Here is a 26,197-nt window from a genome sequence, read left to right on the forward strand (position 1 = left end):
AAAATTTTGGAAATTAGCATGCTTAATAAACGTTTTTAAAGGCATCAGTGCACCAAATTTCATGTCTTTACGTCAATAAAACTGTCAAATTTACAGAAACTTTTAGTACTTCCTCGAAACAAAAAAAATCCTAAAATTCTTTGTTTTTGTTCAAAAATTTCGTAACTTACCATACTTAATAAGCGTATTTAAAAAAAACAGTTCACCAAATTTCACATCTTTAACAATAAAACCGTAAAATCTACAATTTTTTTTCAAAAGTTTTGAGTTCTCAGTTTCTCCTAGAAACAAAAATTTCTAAAAATCACGCTTTTTGTTCAAAAATCTTGTAATTTAGAACCCTTAATAAACGATTTTAAAAAATTTGTTCAATCTCTATAAAAGTTGACCAAACAGAAAAGTTTGGATTCTGAAGACCAAAATTTACCATTTTTGAATTTCTTTCGTTTTACCTTCGAATTTTTAAAAATCTGCAGACAATGTTGAAAATGTTAACTCATGCACCTTAGACTGTGACACATCTACCCAGAACAACGCGACTTTATCACCACCGAGTCTAAAAACTGCGCTAAATTCCCCGCACTCGCCTTTGTTTGCATTCCGCTCCCAATCAAAATCCCCGTCATCGTTATCCAGCAGTAATAACTCGAATTCCCGATAATTCCTCATCCAGTTTCCGCCCATACATCCACCGTATGATAGCTCAATGTTTTTTCCGGCGTTCCACGTGAGATTCGACTGTCTATCAGTCGTTTCGGTTACGAAAGGGGTCCAGAGCACGCGTCGGTAGCAGGTGTTCCAATGCGGCTAAAGAGGGCAGGTGGAACGAACATATGCTCTATCTATCAGATATTCAAATGGATCGGTTATTTTCTATTTGTACAAAGACAAATACGCAGATAATTACAACGAATCTCCCTTTTCCAGAACGACGTGAATTCGAAATGCAAGGGGTCGTCTTCATGCCGCAGAATCCTCAACAGGGCTCGCCGCCGCCAAACAACCCCATAGGTAAGTCCAAAGTGACGTCACTGTAATTAGTAATTAGGCGCCGGTAATTACCGGAGCACCGTAATGAGAGCAATTAATTAGGAAAAAACTCCAAATGATTAGAGTTTTTGTTCTTGTTTTTCTCCGCGCAGTCTTTGAAAAGCGCGAAAATAAAAATAATCACGAGTTTCGGTCCAATGTTTCAAGGTGGTCAACTGCTAATTCTACAAGTCGATGATGGCTAATTAAAATGGAGAAAACCTGAAAAGAGTAGATAAAGACACGCGTGGCACATTCTGATAAAGGCAATAAAGGTAACATCATTCTTGAGTTGGCTAACAGGGCAAAAGTCCAAGTTCAGGAAAATTATTGTGCTGATTGGAAGACAATTCGATTCCTTGGTGTTACGAGGTCTGATGGTATTCTGCGGCGGGTTATAAAACTATCACTTTCATTGTTGCGGCGAAAATTGTTTAATCTCTGATAAAATTTCATGTTGCATCAGTGATCCGCGCGGCTGTGTCGTGAGAAACTGGCAGGGCTACCAACCTTGCTCAATTTTTAAACGCTGTTGGTAGCACTGTTTATTAAATAATGTAATTAGTTAGTTCATTACACGATTATAAACCAAGTTTCATCGTTTTATTATTCAGTCTGCGAAATTTTCGGTATACAATAGAAAATTTTCTAAAAATTCTAAAAATGGACATTCTCGTTCTAAAATTTTAAATTTTGGTACACTCTATAATCGCATTTCAAGGAATAAGTTGCCCGAATTTCATTTCTGTAACGTTAAAAGTGGCGGATTTAAAAAAATTTATAGGAAAGTTGGAATTTTTAGTTCGTCCGGGAATTAAAAAAATTCTAAAATTTTGTTTTTTTGCTCTAAAGTTCTGTAATTTAGTATACTAAGTAAATGCATCACGGGTAATAAATTCACTAAATTTCAATGGCGTAGCATTAAAACTTCCCATTTTACAAATTTTATTAAAAATTTGACTTTTAAAATTCTCCTGTCAAAAAAAATTCTAAAATTAATTCTTCTTTTTCTAAAATTTTGAAATTTAATACACCCAACAAAAATCTCTAAAGTAGTAAGTTTTAAGTAATAGAACCACCCAATGTCAAAATTTTAACATCGAATTTCTTAGACAATTTTGAATTTTTGGTTTGTCCAAGAACCAAAAAAATTCAAAAATTTTTTTTGCTATAACATTTTGCAAATTAGTAGTCTCAATGAACACATCCTAGGTAATAAGTTCTGCAAATTTGATTGCTGGAACATTATCACTTTCTAATTTACAGAATTTAATCCAAAATTTGACTTTTAAAATTCTTCTTTCAAAAAAAAATATTTTAGATTTTAGTTTTAGTTCTAAAATTTTATAATTTCGCTCACTTAAAAATCGCATCCGAGGTAATAACTCCACCAAATTTCCTGGCTGTATGAATAAAACTTTCAGATTTAGAGCGTTTGCCAGAGAATTTTGTATTTTAAGGTTGTCTTAAAAAATTCTTCCTTTTTGTTCTAAAATTCTGGAATTTAATACACTCAATTTTAAAGCTTTAAAGTAATAAGTCCATCAAATTTTAATGCTCTAACGTTAAAACTTTCAAATTTACAGAATTTCATATAAAAAAACAACTTTTAAAATTCGCTTTTGAAAAAAAGTTCGAAAATTCTTTCTTTTTGTTTTCACATTTTTTAATTAAATACACGTACTAATCTTTTTTAAAGTAACAAACTTACTAAATTTCGCAGCTTTAGCATTAAAACTCTCAAATTTCAAAAATATAATAGGCATTTCAAAATCAGTTTAATTCAAAATTTGACTTTAAAAATTCGCCCTTCAAAGAAAAAATTCAAAAAATTTTTGATTTTTGTTCTAAACATTGGTGGACTAGTTTATTCAATAAACGCCTCCAGAGTTGCAAGTACACCAAATTTAATTGCTGTCACATAAAAATTGCTCAAATTACAAATTTTAATAAAAAAAACTGGACTTTTCAAATTCGCCTTTCAAAATAAGCCTAAAATTATTTTTTCTTGCGCTAAAATTTTATAATTTCGCTCACTCCAAGAACGCATCCAAGGTAATAAGCCCAACAAATTTATTTGCTGTATCGATAAAACTTTCAGATTTAGAGCGTTTTTCAAGAAATTTTGTATTTTCAGTTTGTCTTGGAAATAAAAATTTTTAAAACTTCTCCAGTTTGTTCTACAATTTTGGAAATTGGTGCAGCCAGTAAGTAATAAGTAAGTTCAGTACGTCCAAAGTAATAACACTAGTAATTTTCACAGCTGTAACGTTTAAATTAACAGATTTACAAACTTGTTGGTAGCACTGTTTATTAAATAATGTAATTAGTAAGTTCATTACACGATTATAAACCAAGTTTCATCGTTTTATTATTCAGTCTGCGGAATTTTCGGTATACAATGGAAAATTTTCTAAAAACTCTAAAAATGGACATCCTCGTTCTAAAATTTTGAATTTTGGTACACTCTATAATCGCATTTCAAGGAATAAGTTGCCCGAATTTCATTTCTGTAACGTTAAAAGTGGCGGATTTAAAGAATTTTATAGGAAATTTGGAGTTTTAAGTTCGTCCGGGAATTAAGAAAATTCTAAAATTTGGTTTTTTGTTCTAAAGTTTTGTAATTTAGTATACAAGAAAATGCATCACGGGTAATAAATTCACAAAATTACAATGGCGTAGCATTGAAACTTCCTATTTTACAAATTTTAATAAAAATTTGACTTTTAAAATTCTTCTGTCAAAAAAAAAATTCTAAAATTATTTCTTCTTCTTCTAAAATTCTGAAATTTAATATACCCAACAAAAATCTCTAAAGTAATAAGTTTTAAGTAATAGAACCACCCAATGTCAAAATTTTAACATCGAATTTCTTAGACAATTTTGAATTTTTGGTTTGTCCAAGAACCAAAAAAAATTCTAAAATTTTTCTTTTTTGTTATAACATTTTGTAAATTAGTACTCTCAATGAACGCATCTTAGGTAATAAGTTCTGCAAATTTGATTGCTGTAACATTAACACTTTATAATTTACACAATTTAATCCAAAATTTAACTTTTAAAATTCTTCTTTCAAAAAAAAAAAAACATTTTAAAATGTTTGTTTTAGTTCTAAAATTTTATAATTTAGCTCCCTTAAAAATCGCATCCGAGGTAATAATTCCTCCAAATTTCCTGGCTGTATGGATAAAACTTTCAGATTTAGAGCGTTTGCCAGAAAATTTTGTATTTTAAGGTTGTCTTAGAAATAAAAAATTCTAAAATTCTTCCTTTTTGTTCTAACATTTTCTAATTAAATACACGTACTAATCTTTTTTAAAGTAACAAACTCACTAAATTTCGCTGCTTTAGCATTAAAACTCTTAAATTTCAAAAATATAATAGAGCAATTCAAAATTTTTAGTTCGTTTTAAAACTAACAAAATCTAAAATCTGATTTTTGTTCTAAACATTGGTGGACTAGTTTATTCAATAAACGCCTCCTAAGTTGTAAGTACACCAAATTTAATTGCTGTCACATAAAAATTTCTCAAATTACAAATTTTAATAAAAAAACTGGACTTTTCAAATTCGCCTTTCAAAACAAGCCTAAAATTCTTATTTCTAGCGCTAAAATTTTATAATTTCGCTCACTCCTAGAACGCATCCAAGGTAATAAGCCCACCAAATTTATTTGTTGTATCGATAAAACTTTCAGATTTAGAGCGTTTCCCAGAAAATTTTGTGTTTTGAGTTTGTCTTGAAAATAAAAAATTCTAAAATTGTTCCAGTTTGTTCTACAATTCTGTAATTTACTGCACCCACTAAGTAATAAGTTCAGTACCTCTAAAGTAATAAGTTCAGTAATTTTCACAGCTGTAACGTTTAAATTAACAGATTTACAAACTTTTCTAGAAAATTTCGAATTTTTAGTTGGTCCTCGAAATAAAAAATATCTAAAATTTTTCCTTTTTGTTCTAAAATTCTGTAATTTAGTACACCCAATAAAAAACTCTGAAGTAATAAGTCCCTCAAATTTTAATGCTCTTACGTTAAAACTGTCAAATTTACAGAATTTGGTATAAAAGGTGACTTTTAAAATTCGCTTTTCAAAAATAAATTCTAAATTTTTTTCTATTTGTTTCAAAATTCTGTAATTTCGTAGACTTAATAACCGCACCCAAAGAAGTAAGGCCCCGAAATTTCATTGCTGCATTGATAAAACTTTCAGATTTAGAAAACTTACTAGAAAATTTCGAGTTTGCTCTTGGAATAAAAAATTCTAAAATTCCGCCTTTTCTGTTAAAATTATGTAATTTAGTAAACTTAAAAAATGCATCTAAATTAATAAGATTACCACATTACATTGTAACGGTAAAACTGTCATATTTACAAAATTTGTTAAAAAAATTGCCTTGAAACTAAAAAATCTTCTGTAAAGTTTTCTTCTTCTATTTTTTTTTAATTTAACACACTTACTACATTACTGTGTTTCGATTTTAAGTTGCTATAACATTTTACCTTCGTATCCGAAATTAATTTCCTTTTTTAGGGCTGTCGAAAGTTCAAAAATAAGAATTTGCAAATTTCTAATTTCTGTCATTTGAAACCCTTTTGCAAATTTGCAAATTTGTTGAAAATTGAAACCACCAAGCTTTTGTCACTTTGCCGTCCAAATTTTCAAAATGTCAAAGCAACTAGTTGAAACAACTGACATCTAACTTCAGAAAAATTATTGTCACCAAACATGTCAAAACTTCAAGTACTGTTTTTGCTTGGATTTTTTCTTCTTTGTCTAATTAAACCTAATGATTCATCTGGTGTAAAACAGTGCTACGCCTGTTATGAGGATTGCAGTCATCCAAAGAAACAGAACTGCATTTGGGAAACTGACCTCGTCTTTGTTTGCTTTAGAGCCAAAAATAGTAATTTTAAGAAATTTTTGTTTAAAAACTGACTTTATCTTAACACTTTTAGAAAATGGAAAAAATGCAAGGGGTTGTGCAGATAAAAATAACTTTGACTGTGACTCGGTCAAAGCAGAGGGAGGAGAGTGTGAAACGTGCGCAACAGAATTATGCAATAAATCCAATTTGGCCAATGCCTTCACCTCGGTGTTAATCATCTTCAGTTTGGTGATTTTGATGCTGTAGCAGAGTCCATTTTCTATTGTAATGTCTGATGTGCGTGCGCAATCCCATTAAAAATTTTCTGCAAGTTTCGCCTTTTCCTCAGAATTTAATATTAGTTACTTTCAGTTTGAAAATTAAAAATTCGACTTTTTCAATTTTGGAATTCTGGAGAATTAAAACGAAAACATTTTTGCTCGTTTAGAAAAACATCTAATTTTACACACTTTAATTTAACGGTTTAAGTATTAGGACCACAAAATGTAAAAACTTAACATTAAAACTGTCCAATTTGCTGAATTTATTAGAAACTTTTGAATTTTTTGTTCGTCCTAGAACTAGAAAAAATCTAATACTTTTCTTTCTTACTATAAAATTCTGCAAATTAGTGCACTCAATAAACGCATTCTAAGTAATGAAGTCTGCTAATTTAAATGCTGTAACATTATCACTTTTCAATTTACAGAATTTAATCAGAAATTTGACTTTTAAAATTCGCTTTTCAAAGGAAAAATTCTAAAATTCTTTGTTCTTATTCTAAATTTTTATAATTTAGCTCACTTAAAGAACGCATTCAAGGTAATAAGTTCACCAAATTTCCTGGCTGTATCGATAAAACTTTAAGATTTAGAGCACATTGCCAGAGAATTTTGTATTTTGAGGTTGTCTTAGAAATAAAAAATTCTAAAATTCTTCATTTTTGTTCTAAAATTCTGGAATTTAATACACCCAATAAAAAACTAAAAAGTAATAAGTCCATCAAATTTCAATGCCCTAAAGTTAAAACTGTCAAATTTACAAACATTTTTATAAAAAATGACTTTTAAAAATCGCTTTTGAAAAAAAATTCAAAAATTTTCTCTTTTATTGTCTTGCGCACTCCCATTAAAAAATTTATGCAAGTTTTGCCTTTTCCTCAGAATTTAATTGGTGCTCCGTAGTCGTTTCAGGTGAAAATTATTAGTAACTTTCAGTTTTAAAATCTAATTTCGACTCGTTTTAATTTTGGAATTCTGGAGAATTAAAACGAAAACATTTTTGCTCGTTTAGAAAAAAATCTAATTTTACACACTTTAATTATACGTTTTAAATGTATTAGGACCACAAAATGTAAAAACTTAACATTAAAACTGTCCAATTCGCTGAATTTATTAGAAACTTTTGAATTTTTTGTTCGTCCTAGAACTAAAAAATCTAATATTTTTCATATTTGCTATTAAATTCTGCAAATTAGTGCACTGAATAAACGCATCCTAAGTAATAAAGTCTGCAAATTTAAATGCTGTAACATTATCACTTTCCAATTTACAGAATTTAATCAGAAATTTGACTTTTAAAATTCGCTTTTCAAATGAAAAATTCTAAAATTCTTTGTTCTTGTTCTAAAATTTTATAATTTAGCTTACTCAAAGAACGCATCTAAGGTAATAAGTCTGCCAAATTTGCTTGCTGTATCGATAAAACTTTCAGATTTAGAACGTTTGCCAGACAATTTTGTATTTTAAAGTTGTATTAGAAATCAAAAATTCTAAAATTTTTCGTTTTTGTTTTAAAATTTTTAAATTTAATAAACTCAATAAAAAACTCTAAATTAATAAGTCTATCAAATTTCAATACTCTAACGTTAAAACTGTCGAATTTCAAAAATATAATAGAGCATTTCAAAATTTTTAGTTCGTTCTGAAACTAAAAAAATTCTAAAAACTACATTTTTTGATCTACAATTCTACAAATTAGTACACTTAATAAACGCATACGAGGTAAAAAACTCACTAAATTTAATTGCTGTAACATAAACACATCCCAATTTAAAGAGTTTAAGTACAAATTTGACACTTAAAATTCGCCCTTTAATGAAAAAATTCTAAAATTTTTGGTTCTTATTCTAAACTTTTATGAACTAATTTATTAAATAAACATCAAGTACATCAAATTTAATTTTGTAACATTAAAACTTGTCAAATTACTAATTTTAATAAAAAGTTGACTTTTCAAATCCGCCTTTGTAAAAAAATTGTAAAATTCTTTCTTCTTGTTTTAAAATTTTATAATTTAGCTCACTTAAAGAACGCATCCAAGGTAATAAATCCATCAAATTTTCTTGCTGTATCGATGAAACTTTCAGATTTACAGCGTTTGTCAGAAAATTTTGTATTTTGAGTTTATCTTAGAAATAAAAAATTCAAAAATTAATCCATTTTGTTCTACAATTTTGTAATTTGGTGCTCCCACTAAGTAATAACTTCAGTACCTCCAAAGTAATAAGAAGACTTTACTAGAAAATTTTGAATTTTTAGTTTGTTCTAGAAATGAAAAAAATTCTAAAAATTTTCCTTTTTGTTCTAAAATGCTATAATTTAGTAGCCCTAATGAAAAATTCTGAAGTAATACGTTCATCAAATGTCAATCCTCTAACGTTAAAACTGTCAAATTTACAAAATGTCTTATAAAAAAAAACAATTTTTATAATCGCTTTTGAAAAAAAATTCTAAAATTCTTTCTTTTTGTTTTAAATTTTATAAATAAATGCACGTATGTACTAAACGTTTTTAAAGTAACAAATTCACTAAATTTTGATAATTTCAAATTTCAAAAATAGAATAGAGCATTTCAAAATTTTTAGTTCGTTTTGGAACTAAAAAAATTCTAAAAGTTTTATTTTTTGCTCTACAATTCTACAAATTAGTACACTCAGTGAACGCATACAAGGTAATAAACTCACTAAATTTAATTGCTGTAACATTAAATCTTCTTAAATTACAAATTTTAACAAAAAACTGGACTTTTCAAATTCGCATTTCAAAGAAAAACCTAAAATTTTTTCTTCTTGTTCTAAAATTTTATAATTTAGCTCACTCAAAGAACGCATCCAAAGTAATAAGCCCACCAAATTCATTTGCTGTATCGATAAAACTTTCAGATTTAGAGCGCTTCCAAGAATTTTGAGTTTGTCTTGGAAAAAAAAATTCTAAAATTTTTCCAGTTTGTTCTACAATTTTGGAAATTGGCGCAGCCAGTAGTAATAAGTTCAGTACCTCCAAAGTAATAACGTTAGTAATTTTCACAGCTGTAACGTTTAAATTGTCAGATTTACAGACTTCACTAGAAAATTTTGAATTTTTAGTTGGTCCTCGAAGCAAAAAAAATCTAAAATTTTTGTTGTTGTTTTAAAATGCTATAATTTAGTACCACAATAAAAAACTCTAAAGTAATAAGGTAAGTCTATCAGATGTCAATCCTCTAATGTTAAAACTGTCAAATTTACAGAATTTGTTGTGAAAAATGACACTTGAAATTCGCTTTTCAAAAAAAAATTACAAAATTCGTTTTATTTGTTCTAAAATTCTGTAAGTTCGTAGACTTAATAACCGCACCTGAAGTAATAAGTTTCCCAAATTTCATTGCTGTATTAATCAAACGTTCAAATTTAGACAATTTACTAAAAATTTTTGAATTTTGAGCTTGCTCTAGAAATACAAAATTCTAAAATTCTACCTTTTTGTGTTCAAATTCTGTAATTTGGTAGATTCATTAAACACGTCTAAAGTAAAAAGTTCAGTAATTTTTACAGATTTCCTGTTAAAATTACCGGATTTACAGACCTTTAAAAATTTAATTGATCGCAGAAATAAAAAAAATTCAAAAATTCTTTCTTCGTGTTGTAACTCTGTAATTTAGTAGTCTTAAAAAGCGCATATAAAGTTATAAATTTACCACATTAAATTTCTGGAACCGAATTTGCTAAAAAAAATATTTTTGAGTGAGCTTTTCCAGAAAAAGTTGTAAAATTTTTCGTTCCTGTTTACAAATTTTGCAATTTAGCACACTCAGTACCAACTCTAAAGCAAATCCTAAATTCCACGCTAGTTAAATTTGTACGTAATTGACAAACTTCAAAAAAATGTCACCAATCGTGTCAAAACTCCAAGCGGCGTTTGCCCTTGGATTCCTTCTTTCTCTTGGTCCCATTAACCTGTCACCCGCTGAAGTAAGAAAGTGCTACCAATGTTACGGAAATTGCAAACACCCAACGGAAAAAACCTGCAAAAAAGGCAAAGTTTGCTACAACCAGATTCGTAATTTCAGCAAGTTTCTACTCCTGATAAAAATTTCACTTGCACTTTTAGGCAATACTATTCTATCAAAAGGTTGCGTCAATATGAGTGATCCCTTCCAATTTAAAGAACTAAAATGGTGTATAGAGCAAAAAGAACTGGGATTTCGAAGAAACTGTTACACGTGCGATACAGATTTATGTAATAAAAAAGATTATGAAAGTGGACCTGGAGTAAAGAGGTGTTTTACATGTGATGGAGCTTGCAAAGAGGAAAACGAGCTAAGGGAAGAAGAGTGCCCTCAAGAGGGCCGTCCAGTTTGCTACAACGTCAAAGACAATTGTAAGAAACTTCTTTTTGAAATCTGTTGTCGTGGCATCTGAACTCTTTTAGATCAGCGCGTTTTCAAAGGATGCACGCGCAATGACAGCAGTAGAGTAACACGTTGGTGTGACGACTATGCATTTAAAGAAAACTCAATTTGTTACTTGTGCGACGGAGATTTATGTAATTTACCAAATTGGGGAGACGAAAATGGAGTAAAAGAGTGCTACGAATGTGAAGGACATTGCCAATATCGAAGTCACCTAATGGTCAGAAGCTGCTCACGCGAGGGCATCCAAAAGTGCTATAGCGCCAAGAAAAGTAATTTCAATTAAATCAATTTTTTAACATCTGAGCCAAACGTATTTAGATGGAGTTGTAGTAAAAAACTGCATGAATGTTGAGAGCAAATCGGCTGTCGAATGGTGTCAACAGCTTGAAGAGGAAGGAGCGAGTTGTGAAGTGTGCGACACTGATTTGTGCAATAGTGAATTTGACGAAAATTTGGCGAATGTGACTATTTTCACGTCGGTGCTACTCGTTTTGAGTTTGGGGATTATGGTGCTGTAACAGAGCTCTATTAAAAGTTTCAGGGCTACCAACCTTCCAGTTTTTATAGTTGCTGGTAGTACTGGCTATTATTAGTATGATCACTACACTTTTATAAAGCAAAGTTCACCTAATTTCATCTGCAGAATTTTCGGTTCGGTATTTAATAAAAAAATTTGACTTTTGAGTTTGTTCTAAATATAAACCTCCTTTTGTACTTTGGTACATTTTATAAACGCACCCAAGGAAATATGTGGCCTAAATTTCATTTCTGTATCAAAGTGTCAAATTTACAGAAATGATAAATAAAAAATTTTGATTTTTCGGTTGTCTTAAGAATACAAAATTCTAAAGTTATTCTTTTATGATCTAAAATTGTGTAATTTAGTACACTCGCAGAACACTTTTTTAGAATTTTAACGTCAAAATAATGGGAATTACAGAATTAATAAAAAAAATTGACTTTTAGTTCGACGTACAATTAAAAATAATCTAAAAATCGTTTCTCTTGTTCTACAATATTAAAATATATTACATGTAATAAACGATTTTATCCTGCTATATCAACTAATTTTGACACCAATAGTATTACTTTTTCAAGCATCCAAAATTAATTAGAAAAAAATTTGAATTTTCAGTTCTGCTGGGACTAATAAATTCTAAAATAATTCCTCGTCCCTCTAAAATTCTGGAATTTTCCCCATTTTAACAAACGCAAAGAAAGTAATAAATTCATTAAACTTCAATGCTGTCGCTTTAAAATTGTCTGTTTTACAGAATTTAATAAAAAAATGTGCTTTTTAGTTTGCTTTTCAAAAAATTTTTTTCTTGTTCTAAAATTTTATGATTTAACTCATTCGATAAACGCATGCAAGGTTATAAGTCCATCCAATTTCCTTGCTGTAGGGATCAAATTTTGTATTTAACGGTTGTTTTAGAAATAAAAATTTTAAAATTCTTCCTTTTTGTTCTAAAATTCTGAATTTTAATACACCCAATAAAAATCTCTAAAGTAATAATTCCATTAAATTTCAATACTCTAACGTTAAAACTGTCAAATTTACGAAATTTCTTATAAAAAAAACGACTTTCAAAATTCGCTTTTAAAAAAAGTTCCAAAATTCTATCTTTTTGTTCTAACATTTTATAATTAATTACACGTACTAAACGTTTTTAAAGTAACAAACTCACTAGATGTCACGGCTTTAGCATTAAAACTGTCGAATTTCAAAAATATTGAAAATTTTTAGATCGTCTTTGAACTAAAAAAATTCTAAAATTTTTCTTTTTTGCTCTACAATTCTGTAAATTAGCACACTCAATAAATGCATATAAGGTAATAAATTCACTTAATTAAATTGCTGTAACATGAACACATCCCAATTTAAAGAGTTTAGTTCAAAATTTGACTTTTAAAATTCGCCCTTCAATAAAAAAATTCTAAAATTTTTTGGTTCTTGTTCTAAACTTCTATGACTAGTTTATTTAATAAACGTTATAAGTCCACCAAATTTAATTGCTGTCACATTAAAATTTCTCAAACTACAGATTTTATTAAAAAACTTGACTTTTCAAAATCGCCTTTCAAAAATAAAATTTAAAATTCTTTCTTCTTGTTCTGAAATTTTCTAATTTAGCTCACTCAAAGAACGCATCCAAGGTAATAAATCCACCAAATTTTCTTGCTGTATCGATAAAACTTTCAGATTTAGAGCGCTTCTAAGAAAATTTTGTATTTTGAGTTTGTTTTGGAAATAAAAAATTCTAAAATTTTTCCAGTTTGTTTTACAATTTTGGAAATTGGTGCAGCCACTAAGTAATAAATTCAGTACCTCCAAAGTAATAACATTAGTAATTTTCACAGCTGTAACGTTTAAATTGACAGATTTACAAACTTTACTAGAAAATTTTGAATTTTGAGTTGGTCCTTGAAATGAAAAAATTCTAAAATTCTATCTTTTTGTTCTAACATTTTATAATTAATTACACGTACTAAACGTTTTTAGAGTAACAAACTCACTAGATGTCACGGCTTTAGCATTAAAACTGTCGAATTTCAAAAATATTGAAAATTTTTAGATCGTCTTTGAACTAAAAAAATTCTAAACTTTTTCTTTTTTGCTCTACAATTCTGTAAATTAGTACACTCAATAAATGCATATAAGGTAATAAATTCACTTAATTAAATTGCTGTAACATGAACACATCCCAATTTAAAGAGTTTAGTTCAGAATTTGACTTTTAAAATTCGCCCTTCAATAAAAAAATTCTAAAATTTTTTGGTTCTTGTTCTAAACTTCTATGACTAGTTTATTTAATAAACGTTATAAGTCCACCAAATTTAATTGCTGTCACATTAAAATTTCTCAAACTACAGATTTTATTAAAAAACTTGACTTTTCAAAATCGCCTTTCAAAAATAAAATTTAAAATTCTTTCTTCTTGTTCTGAAATTTTCTAATTTAGCTCACTCAAAGAACGTATCCAAGGTAATAAATCCACCAAATTTTCTTGCTGTATCGATAAAACTTTCAGATTTAGAGCGCTTCTAAGAAAATTTTGTATTTTGAGTTTGTTTTGGAAATAAAAAATTCTAAAATTTTTCCAGTTTGTTTTACAATTTTGGAAATTGGTGCAGCCACTAAGTAATAAATTCAGTACCTCCAAAGTAATAACATTAGTAATTTTCACAGCTGTAACGTTTAAATTGACAGATTTACAAACTTTACTAGAAAATTTTGAATTTTGAGTTGGTCCTTGAAATGAAAAAATTCTAAAATTCTATCTTTTTGTTCTAACATTTTATAATTAATTACACGTACTAAACGTTTTTAAAGTAACAAACTCACTAGATGTCACGCTTTAGCATTAAAACTGTCGAATTTAAAAAATATTGAAAATTTTTAGATCGTCTTTGAACTAAAAAAGTTCTAAAATTTTTCTTTTTTGCTCTGCAATTCTGTAAATTAGCACACTCAATAAATGCATATAAGGTAATAAATTCACTTAATTAAATTGCTGTAACATGAACACATCCCAATTTAAAGAGTTTAGTTCAAAATTTGACTTTTAAAATTCGCCCTTCAATAAAAAAATTCTAAAATTTTTTGGTTCTTGTTCTAAACTTCTATGACTAGTTTATTTAATAAACGTTATAAGTCCACCAAATTTAATTGCTGTCACATTAAAATTTCTCAAACTACAGATTTTATTAAAAAACTTGACTTTTCAAAATCGCCTTTCAAAAATAAAATTTAAAATTCTTTCTTCTTGTTCTGAAATTTTCTAATTTAGCTCACTCAAAGAACGCATCCAAGGTAATAAATCCACCAAATTTTCTTGCTGTATCGATAAAACTTTCAGATTTAGAGCGCTTCTAAGAAAATTTTGTATTTTGAGTTTGTTTTGGAAATAAAAAATTCTAAAATTTTTCCAGTTTGTTTTACAATTTTGGAAATTGGTGCAGCCACTAAGTAATAAATTCAGTACCTCCAAAGTAATAACATTAGTAATTTTCACAGCCGTAACGTTTAAATTGACAGATTTACAAACTTTACTAGAAAATTTTGAATTTTGAGTTGGTCAAAATGAAAAAATTCTAAAATTTTTCTTTGTTGTTCTAAAATACTATAATTTAGTACCCCCAATAAAAAAACTCTGAAGTAATAAGTCCATCGAATTTTAATGCTCTCACGTTAAAAATGTCAAATTTAGAGAATTTGTTATAAAAAATATGACTTTTAAAATTCGCTTTTAAAAATAATTTCTAAAAATTTTTCTATTGGTTCTAAAATTCTGTAATTTCGTTGACTTAATAATCGCGTTCAAAGTAATAAGTCCCCGAAATTTTATTGCCGTATCAATAAAACTTTCAGATTTAGAGAACTTACTAGAAAATTTTGAATTCTGAGTTTGCTCTAGGAATGAAAAATTCTAAAATTGCTCCTTTTTGTGGTTAAATTCTGTAGTTTGGTAGATTCAATAAACAGATCTAAAGTAAAAGGTTCGATAATTAACAGGTATCCTGTTAAAATTACCGAATTTACAAATTTTTGAAAATTTAATTGTTCGTAGAAATCAAAAAATCCCAAAATTCTTCCTTTGTGTTGTAAAATTCTTTAATTAAATACACTCAAAAAACGCATTTAAAATAATAAAATTACGAGATCACATTACATTGCTGTAACGGTAAAACTGTCAGATTTACAGAATTTGTTAAAAAAAAGAAACTAAAAAAATTTCAAAAATCTTGTTTTCTTCTAATATTTTCCAATTTAACAGACTTATTAAAGTCATTTTAATATTGTAAATTTCACTTTCGTCTCCGAAATTTATTTCCATTTTTAGGGGTGTCGGAAGTTCAAAATTAAGAATTTACAGTTTTCAAATTTCTATGTCATTTGAATGAAACTCTCCAAAAGAAGAGATTCTTTGATATTGGAGGAAAAGAATGCACGATGTGTCATGAAGATTTATGCAATAAATCAACTCCTAAGTGAAATGCGCTCACAGTTCACTGTTCATCGGTGTTACTCAACTTTACTTTGGTGATTTCAATGCTGGCTGTAGCAGAGTCCATTTTCTCTTGTAAAGTCTGATGTGCTCACATTAAAATTCTTTAGCAATTTTCTAAGAATCATGCCAAAGCTTCAAAAGTCTAAAACCAAAAGATTTCGAAATTTTCATTTCACCTCCGAACTTGACGGGTCCATTTGACACTAGTTAGTCGGATCAACTGACATTTACCTTCAGAAAAATTTCATGTCAAAACTTCCAGTGCTTATTCCCTGTGGATTTTTCGTTTTCTGTGTCATTCCCCTGTCGTCTGCTATAGCAAGTCAGTGCTACGCGTGCATACAAAAATGCGCCCATCCCAAAGAACTGAAGTGCCCAGATTTCAAAAACTACATCTGCATGACTGTCAAAAGCGGTAATTTTCTAAAAGGTCTTATAAAATCTGACTTTAAACCAACATTTTTAGCTGGGAGAGAGATAAGAGGCTGCGTGCTTGACATTAAAAATCCGTGTGACAGCTACTCGAAGGACAGTGGATATAAATGTTATACGTGCAAGACAGATTTGTGCAATAAAGCGAATTTGGCGAATGCGTTCACGTCGGTGGTCATCTTGGGGTTGGTTATTATGGTGGTGTAACAGAGTCGAATTTTTCATATTAAAAATTTTCCCAAATTTTTGGCTTTTTTTCGAAATTTAATTGGTGCGTTGGTAAAGGTGGTCAGTTCAACTTAGATTCAAAATTTAATTTCGAAACTCGGGAGGATTTGCTGCCAATTCTTTAAGTTTCCGTAAATTTTTATTTATCTGGAGCTTAACATTTTGAAGATTTTGAGAGTTCAGCTCATTTAAAAAAAGTCTAATTAATCTTACTAAACGTTTTAAAAGAAATAAGTTAACCAATTTTAAGAAATTTTGAATTAAAACTGTCGAATTTGCAATATTTACCAAAAAAAATTGAATTTTTTGTTTGTTGTGGAAAAAAAAAATTCCAAAATTCCAAAATTCCAAAATTGTTTCTTTTTGTTCTAAAATTTTGTAATTTTTCACACTCAATAAACGCACCCTAAGTCCCAAGTCCACCAAATTTCATTCCTATTACGTGAAAACTATCAGATCGAGAGAATTTAATATAAAATTTTGACTTTTCAGTCATCTAATTCTATTTCTTATTTCTTGTTCTAAAATTATCTAATTTGACACACTTGATAAAAGTTTCTAAAACAACAAGTTCACCAAATTTTGCTGCTCTAGCAATAAAAGTGTCGAATTTGCAGAATTTAATAACAAAAATTAAAAATTTGCCTTTCAAAAAAAAACCCAATATTTTTTTGTTCTATTTTTTTTTAATTTGACACACTTAATAAACGTTTTTAAATTAAGAAGACATTTCAATTTCACAACTTGGGCATTAAAAGGGTCGAATTTGAAGAATTCAATAAACATTTTTGAATACAACTTTGACTTTTTGGTTACTTTTCAAAAAAAACTGAAAAATTCTTTATTTTTGTTTTAAAATTTTCTAATTTAACACACTTAATAAACGTTTTTAAAGTAAAAAGATGATCAAATTGGACAGCTTGGGTAATAAAACTGTCAAATTTGGAAAATTTACTAAAAATATTTTAATATTTAGTTCGTTTTGCATCAAAAAACATAAAATTTTTCCTTTTTGTTCTAAAATTGTTTATTTTAGCACACGCAATAAAAGCATCAAAAGTAACAAGTCCACCAAACTTCATTAATTTTACGTTAAAACTGTCAGATCTACACAATTCAATAAACAAATTTGATTTCTTGGTTAATTTTCAAAAAAAAAATTAAATTCTTTTTTCTTGTTCTAAAACTTTCTAATTTAACACACTTAATAAACGTTTTTAAAGTCAAAAGATTATCAAATTTGACAGCTTAGGCAATAAAACTGTCAAATTTGGAAAATTTATTAAATTTTTTCTTAGTTTAGTTCGTTTTGCATCAAAAAATTATAAAATTCTTCCTTTTTGTTCTAAAATTGTGTATTTTAGCACACGCAAAAAAAGCATCAAAAGTAACAAGTCCACCAAAATTCATTAATTTTACGTTAAAACTGTCAGATCTACACAATTCAATATACAAATTTGATTTCTTGGTTAATTTTCAAAAAAAAAATTAACTTCTTTTTTCTTGTTCTAAAACTTTCTAATTTATCACACTTAATAAACGTTTTTAAAGTCAAAAGATTGTCAAATTTGACAGCTTGGGCAATAAAACTGTCAAATTTGAAAAATTTATTAATTTTTTTTTAGTTTAGTTCGTTTTGCATCAAAAAATTATAAAATTCTTCCTTTTTGTTCTAAAATTGTGTATTTTAGCACACGCAATAAAAGCATCAAAAGTAACAAGTCCACCAAAATTCATTAATTTTACAATAAAACTATCATATCTAGACAATTTAATAAAAAAAAATGGTGTTTTTTTTTGTCGTTCTGGTTCTAAAAAAATTAAATTCAAAATTCTATTTGTTCGTTCTAAAATTTTCTGATTGAACACACTTAATACACGTTTAGAAAATAACGAGCCCAACAAATTTCACAGCTTCAACATCAAAAGCGTCGAATTTGCGGAATTTAATACAAAATTTTGAATTTTTATTTCGCCCTGGAACTAAAAAAATTCTAAATTGTTTCCCCTGCTTCTAAAATTTTGTAATTCAAAATACTTAATAAACGTTTTTTGGCTAGAAAAAAATATTCAAATTTCGCCAGCTCGGACATTAAAACTGTCAATTTTGGAGAATTTATTAGAAAAATTGGAATGTTTGGGTCGTTTTGGTTCTAAAAAATTCTAAAAATTTTCCGTTTTGTTCTAACATTTTCTGATTTTGCACACTTGATCAAAGTTTTTAAAATAACAAGCTCACCAGATTTTACAACTTTTTCATAAAAATTGTCGAAATTGCAGAATTTACTAGAAATATCTGCATTTCTAGATCGTCCTGGTTCTAAAAAAATTCTAAAATTCTTCTTTCTTGTTCTAAAATTATGTAACACTTAATAGACATTTTAAAGGAAATGAAGCGTCCAAAACCGTTTATTAATAATTTTTCCGATTTTTAACTTAAAAAAAAACTTAAATTGCAAAATTAGAATTTAAAAATTTCGCTGAAAATCTTCACAATTTAGAAAACCTTTAGATCGTTTTGATGTACTTCTTTTCAAGTTTTTCCCAATTTTCAGATTCAAATCAGAAATTATTTTCCATTCTCAGGTCTGTTTCTGTTGTTCAAAATAAAAAACGTCTTTTGAATTTTCAATCTTCTAAAACAACCTGATTTTGAAAATTTTTTCATCGCTTAGTTTCCGTACAAACACTGACATCTAACTTCAGAAAAATTATTCACACCAATCGATAAACATGTCAAAAGTTCAAGTGCTCTTTTTTCTGGAATTTTTCGTTTTTTGTGTGATGATTCAGTCATCTTCTGCAGTAAAACAGTGCTACCGTTGTTGGATGGATTGTAGTGATCCAAAAAAGGTAGATTGCCCAAATCCTGACAACGATATTTGCGTTAGTGCCAATAATGGTACTTTGAACAAATTTCTCTTCAAACTCTCTTTATCCTGACATTTTTAGCCACAGCGGGAGCAAAAGATTGCGTACTTGCCGGTGAAGATCCGTGTAAGCTAGCAGAGAAAATGGGAGCAACAAATTGTTATACGTGCAAGAAAGAATTATGCAATAAATCAGATAAGAAGTCGAAATCTAATTTGGAACATGTGTTCACTTCGATTCTGCTCGTCTTCAGTTTGGTCATAATGTTGCTGTAGGAAAGTCGATGATGTACATTAAATTTTTGGAAGAAATTCGCCTGTGTTTAATTAAAACTGTTCAAGAGTCCATTTAAACGTTGAAATTCTAATTTTAAAATTTTATCTTAAGTTTGTTTCGTTTCACTGGACGAATTTTATTTTAAACTTCATTAGTAGCAGTCCAACTTGGGCGACAATTTTGAAGTTTTATTTCGGTAACTTAATAATAAAAAATTTAATTTTTTTGTTTGCCAAATTTACAAAATTCACAAAAAATTGTGTTTAACTTTGTTTTGGATCAAAAAAATTATAAAATTATTTTTTCTTCCAAATTTTTTTCGGTTCAATCTCAAGCCTCTAAACAAGCAGACTTTAGAAAATAATTAAAATTAATAACATTTCCCATTTTGTCTCCAAAAGCAAAGTGTGCACAAACAACCGCCATCTTACTTCAGAAAATGTTTGTCAACATGTCAAAACTTCAAGTGCATTTTTTTCTTGGTTTTGCTGTTTTTTGTTTTGTTATCCAGCAATCTTTTGGAGCAGAGAAGTGCTACGTTTGTTTTAATAAATGTGCAGACTTAACGGAGGTGGGTTGTCCAGACCCTGATCAGTATGTTTGCTTTCATGGGGATAAAGGTAATTTAATAAATTTCTGTTAAAAATCTGACTTTATTCCAACATGTTTAGATGGTCAGACGGTAAAAGGTTGCATAGATAAAAGCGCAAATGTCTGTGCGAACAGCAAGGGAGGTAATTGTTACACGTGCAATAAAGATTTATGCAATAAAGGTACGTCGCATGCGCTCACGGTTCACTGTTCATCGATATTACTCGTCTTCAGTGTGGTGATTATGATGCTGTAATAGTAGATTTTCTCATATTAAAATTCTTTCTCAAATTACACTGTTTCTTTTTTTAAATTTAATTGTTGTATTGGAGAGACGAAAATTAAATAAAAATAAGTTTCTAACAATTTTAACGCAATTTTAGTGAAATTTGGAGGACTTGTTACTTTGGGTACGTTTGTTGAATGTGCTTACTTACACTAATTTTGACTAAAAAGGAAGAATTTTAGAAAATTTTCGAACCAACTAGAAATTCAAACTTTTCTAGTAAATTTTGTAGCGTGTGTGCACTCTTGAATTTGAAAATTCTCCTGGGATTTTCTCTTTTCTGCTTAATTCTTGCACTTCTAAAATTTCTGGATTTTTTATTCTTAAATTCTTATTTTTTTGTTATTTAAATTGGTCCATTAACTTTACAAAATTATTTTATTTAAACATTTAATAATATTTTAAATTCGATTTTTTTAACATGTCATTGATCTTGCAGCTACAAAATTAAAAAAAACCTTGAAACTACGAAAAAAAATTAAATGACCTCAAAATTTTAGTTTTTTGTAATTTCAATATTTTTGATTTGTACTTTAAAATTCAAAAATTCTTTTGTTTTTAAGTTAGTCCTCTTGGTTTAACCTTATAAACTTTTGTCTATAAGACGATTAAACATTTTAGAAATTTGGATTTCTTTTATGTGATGTGATGCAAAGTAATTGCGAAATTTTCAAAATTTACAGAAAATGATTTTTGTATTTTTCTCTTTTTGCATTTTTATTTTTCTAAATTAGTCCATTCTGACGTTTACTAATTTCTATTTAATGGAATTGAATTGGTCCTAAAATACAGAATTTTGCAGCTTCAAAATTGAAGTTTAAACATTCTTGAAACGGCGAAATTTTTAAAGTTTTGAAAATGACCTTAAAATTGCAATTTTTCTAATTTTTAATGTTTTGGATTTGCATTTTTGAATTCGAAAATTTTTCTGCAATTTTCTTTATTGGGTTTTTGCATTTTTTAATTTTTGGATTTTTGACTAGTTTTTCATTTTTCTTGCTTGAATTTCCTAAATTGGTCTATTTAAATTAACTTTGCAAAAATCTTATTTTTAGACATTTAATAATCTTTGAAATTTGGATTTGACTTTGTACTAAAATACAAATTGTGTAGCTTCAAAATTGAAAAAATTAGATCTTACTCTAATAAAATATGAAAATTTTTAAAATTCGAAATAGTAAACTTGAATACTAAATGTTCAAAATTTTTAATTTTAAGTTTTTAAAATATGTATTGTAATTTTGTTATAATCAAAACCAAAATTTGTAAAATATAAAAATGGAGAAATTTTTCAAAATCTAAAAAAATTAATTTAAGAAATTCCAAAAAAACTCGAAAAACAAAACCAAATTTTGAAAAATGTAAATCAAAGAAGGCTTTTTTAAGTAACTTGACATGTTTTAGATTTGCATTTTTGAATTCGAAATTTTTTCTGCAATTTTCTTTATTGGGTTCTTGCATTTTTTAATTTTTGGTTTTTTGATTAGTTTTTAACTTTTCTTGCTTGAATTTCCTAAATTGGTCTATTTAAATTAACTTTGCAAAAATCTTATTTTTAGACATTTAATAATCTTTGAAATTTGGATTTGACTTTGTACTAAAATACAAATTGTGTAGCTTCAAAATTGAAAAAATTAGATCTTACTCTAATAAAATATGAAAATTTTTAAAATTCGAAATAGTAAACTTGAATACTAAATGTTCAAAATTTTTAATTTTAAGTTTTTAAAATATGTATTGTAATTTTGTTATAATCAAAACCAAAATTTGTAAAATATAAAAATGGAGAAATTTTCCAAAATCTAAAAAAATTAATTTAAGGAATTCCAAAAAAACTCGAAAAACAAAACCAAATTTTCAAAAATGTTTAATCAAAGAAGGCTTTTTTAAGTAACTTGACATGTTTTGGATTTGCATTTTTGAATTCGAAATTTTTTCTGTAATTTTCTTTATTGGGTTCTTGCATTTTTTAATTTTTGGATTTTTGATTAGTTTTTAATTTTTCTTGCTTGAATTTCCTAAATTGGTCTATTTAAATTAACTTTGAAAAAATCTTATTTTTAGACATTTAATAATCTTTGAAATTTGGATTTGACTTTGTACTAAAATACAAATTGTGTAGCTTCAAAATTGAAAAAATTAGATCTTACTCTAATAAAATATGAAAATTTTTAAAATTCGAAATAGTAAACTTGAATACTAAATGTTCAAAATTTTTAATTTTAAGTTTTTAAAATATGTATTGTAATTTTGTTATAATCAAAACCAAAATTTCTAAAATATAAAAATGGAGAAATTTTCCAAAATCTAAAAAAATTAATTTAAGAAATTCCAAAAAAAATCGAAAAACAAAACCAAATTTTGAAAAATCTAAATCAAAGAAGGCTTTTTTAAGTAACTTGACATGATTTGGATTTGCATTTTTGAATTCGAAATTTTTTTCTGCAATTTTCTTTATTGGGTTCTTGCATTTTTTAATTTTTGGTTTTTTGATTAGTTTTTAATTTTTCTTGCTTGAATTTCCTAAATTGGTCTATTTAAATTAACTTTGCAAAAATCTTATTTTTAGACATTTAATAATCTTTGAAATTTGGATTTGACTTTGTACTAAAATACAAATTGTGTAGCTTCAAAATTGAAAAAATTAGATCTTACTCTAATAAAATATCAAAATTTTTAAAATTCGAAATAGTAAACTTGAATACTAAATGTTCAAAATTTTTAATTTTAAGTTTTTAAAATATGTATTGTAATTTTGTTATAATCAAAACCAAAATTTGTAAAATATAAAAATGGAGAAATTTTTCAAAATCTAAAAAAATTAATTTAAGAAATTCCAAAAAAACTCGAAAAACAAAACCAAATTTTCAAAAATGTTTAATCAAAGAAGGCTTTTTTAAGTAACTTGACATGTTTTGGATTTGCATTTTTGAATTCGAAATTTTTTCTGCAATTTTCTTTATTGGGTTCTTGCATTTTTTAATTTTTGGATTTTTGATTAGTTTTTAATTTTTCTTGCTTGAATTTCCTAAATTGGTCTATTTAAATTAACTTTGCAAAAATCTTATTTTTAGACATTTAATAATCTTTGAAATTTGGATTTGACTTTGTACTAAAATACAAATTGTGTAGCTTCAAAATTGAAAAAATTAGATCTTACTCTAATAAAATATCAAAATTTTTAAAATTCGAAATAGTAAACTTGAATACTAAATGTTCAAAATTTTTAATTTTAAGTTTTTAAAATATGTATTGTAATTTTGTTATAATCAAAACCAAAATTTGTAAAATATAAAAATGGAGAAATTTTTCAAAATCTAAAAAAATTAATTTAAGAAATTCCAAAAAAACTCGAAAAACAAAACCAAATTTTGAAAAATGTAAATCAAAGAAGGCTTTTTTAAGTAACTTGACATTTCATAACTGTCAAACTGTCAAAAAACGTTGTGACCAACAGATTTTGATGTATGTTAGTGACAGTTTGGGGTCAAAACCGGCAGTGCTACCAACGGAACCTTGTCTGTTGGCACCTCTGCCTCCAATTAAAACCGTATTTCGTTCTCGAGGTCAGTAAATCTCTTTCCCGTTCATCCAACATTTTACCGCCTCTCCGCCGTCGCCCGAATTTTTCCCGCCGCTCTAATTGCCCTTCCGGAATCTGGAGCGCCATAAACCTACCAAACGCGTCACCTGCGATTACCAAAAGTCAATAATCGAAAATACACATCTCTCGCTCTCATTTCGTTTGTGTGCAATGAAATCACCTCCGATAAAAATTCTTTGTCAGTGACATTCGTAATCGCCGAACATCATTTACTTGACCCAAATCGCGTCTCGCTTATTGTTTAAAAACGAACGCGTTGCGCAATTCCAAACTGTGGAAAACCGGCGGCGTGTCATTGGAAAATCTCGCGGCGCATATTTGGAATTTGTTCATGGGAAAAAGATAAAATCTGAAGGAAACTGAGAGCGGAAAGACACGCGATTATGGACCACAATGAGATTTCCCCCCGAAAAACCGCAGCAGTTTCCGACGAGATTGTTAACCTTAAGATAAACGCGAAGTTGGCGCAGGAGCGATCGATCGGGGTGGCAACCTGACGCGCGGAATTTCAGGTATTCATAATATTATTATTATTAGAAGTATTGCCAACACAATCGTTTATTTATGAAGATAATGAGAAGTGCGCAGTTATCGGAAGATTTCTCTGGAATTGAAATAATCGCACCCGCGAGACTTGTTTATATTTCGGTGATTAAAATATTTCATCCAATATCCAAAAGGAAATTACTTTTCATTAATCACCTGTAATACTGACCCAATTTCCAGGTCAAATTTCAACGTCAATACTGATCAAATTAATCAAAAGAAGGAAACGCTCCGTCGGTAAGCAAATATTCCGTTTTTATCTGATGAGTCCGCGCTGTTTGCGTTGGTGATGACGTGGCGGGTATCAACTTCTCTAATTGAGAAACTATACATTCTTGACATGAATATGTACCTGCGGGTTTTGAAATTTTACCTTGATCTTGGCTGATAAGGCGATTTCAAGGATTTTCGCTGCGCTCACAATAAAATGGAGAAAATTTGAGATGTTCTCACCGGAGTCAACTTCCGGCCACCTGCAAGGTGGGACTTTTTGCGAGGACGAGTGAGTTTGGTTGGTGCCAATTATGGTAATTGAATTGGGGCAAAAAGTTAATTAAGTTTGTACGACTGGAAGAGAATTTGGGTTTTTTGGAATTCAAATTTCGCGCCTTTGCGGAATACCGCGGGCTTTATTGGTTCGAAATTGGAACGCTTGAAATCCGAATTAAAAAAAAAAATTTGAAAATCTTTTGTAGCTCTAAAGAATAGATAAAATATTCAATATTCCTAAAATGTTTAATGTCTAAAAGTTAAAATCTTATAAAGTTAAAACAAACGAACTAATTTTGAAAAATAAAAAAAATCTGTGAAAAACAGTCAAAAAAGTACAAATTTAGGAATGGAAAATGGAACAATTTTCAAAAACCAAAAAAAAGTAAGAAGGAAACTAAGAATATAAGAATAAAAAAAACAAAAAATTCAAAGATGCAAGAAACGGAAACAACCTAAAACAAAAAATCGCACGAGAGTTTTTGAATTTAAATGCGCAACTCTAAAAAAAAAATTATTTTGAAAATATTTTTAAAAATTCCCACTTTTTAAGCTGCAAAATTTTATATTTTGATACTAATTATGTCGCATTAGGTACATAACAAAAAATTTAAAATTTCAAAATTTTTGAAGGTCTAAAAGTCAAAATTTTACGAAACTTTGACGATAGGAAAATCTGAAATTTTGAAAATTTTAGTTTTTAGCAAATTTTAAATGTTTTTAATTTTTAAGCGTTACTATTTTCTATTGAAAAAAATTGAAAAAATATAAAATGTAAAGTTGACTTAAATATACGAATTTTGAAAAATAAAAAAAAACTAATGAAAATAACTACAAGAATGTAAAAACGAGGGAATCCAACAGAAAAATAAATTCCAGAAAATGTTTCGAACTGAAGTGTGCGTTCTGCGGCCATTTTGAAAATTTTGATTTTTTAAGAATTTTTGAATCATCAATTCTAAAGATGCAAAATTTTGTATTTTAGTACAAAGTCAAATTTAAGTTTAAATTTACTATTAAATGTCTACAAATAAATATTTTATAAAGTTAACTCAAATGGACTAATTGTTAAAAATTTAAAGAAACGAAAAGTTTAAAAATTTAAGAATCCAAAATAAAATCTTAAGAGCATTTTCGAATTTAAAAAAGTACATTTTAAAAGTTATTATCAATTAAAAAAAAACAAAAAACAAAGAAAGTAAGAATTAAAAATTTAAAAAATTCAAAAATGCTAGAATTTGTGAGAAAAAAAGCAAATTGCAGATGAAATTTACAATTCAAAAGTGCAAATTCG

The 26,197-nt window shown here is 27.9% G+C and overlaps 1 protein-coding gene across 1 annotated transcript in view; it reads left to right on the top strand.

The window, feature by feature from the left end:
* Positions 1-26,197, top strand: part of peb (zinc finger protein pebbled) — a 50,818-nt gene that overhangs the window by 14,611 nt on the left and 10,010 nt on the right. Inside the window, exon 2 of the mRNA XM_088040843.1 lies at positions 928-1,011. Within this exon, the coding sequence (XP_087896969.1) occupies positions 945-1,011 (67 nt within the window). The 5' untranslated portion in view covers positions 928-944. The remainder of the gene's footprint in view (positions 1-927; positions 1,012-26,197) is intronic.

The sequence above is a fragment of the Gnatocerus cornutus genome, chromosome 1, assembly GCF_029298725.1.
Source record: "Gnatocerus cornutus isolate USDA-ARS CGAHR chromosome 1, icGnaCorn1.1, whole genome shotgun sequence".
NCBI lineage: Eukaryota > Metazoa > Arthropoda > Insecta > Coleoptera > Tenebrionidae > Gnatocerus > Gnatocerus cornutus.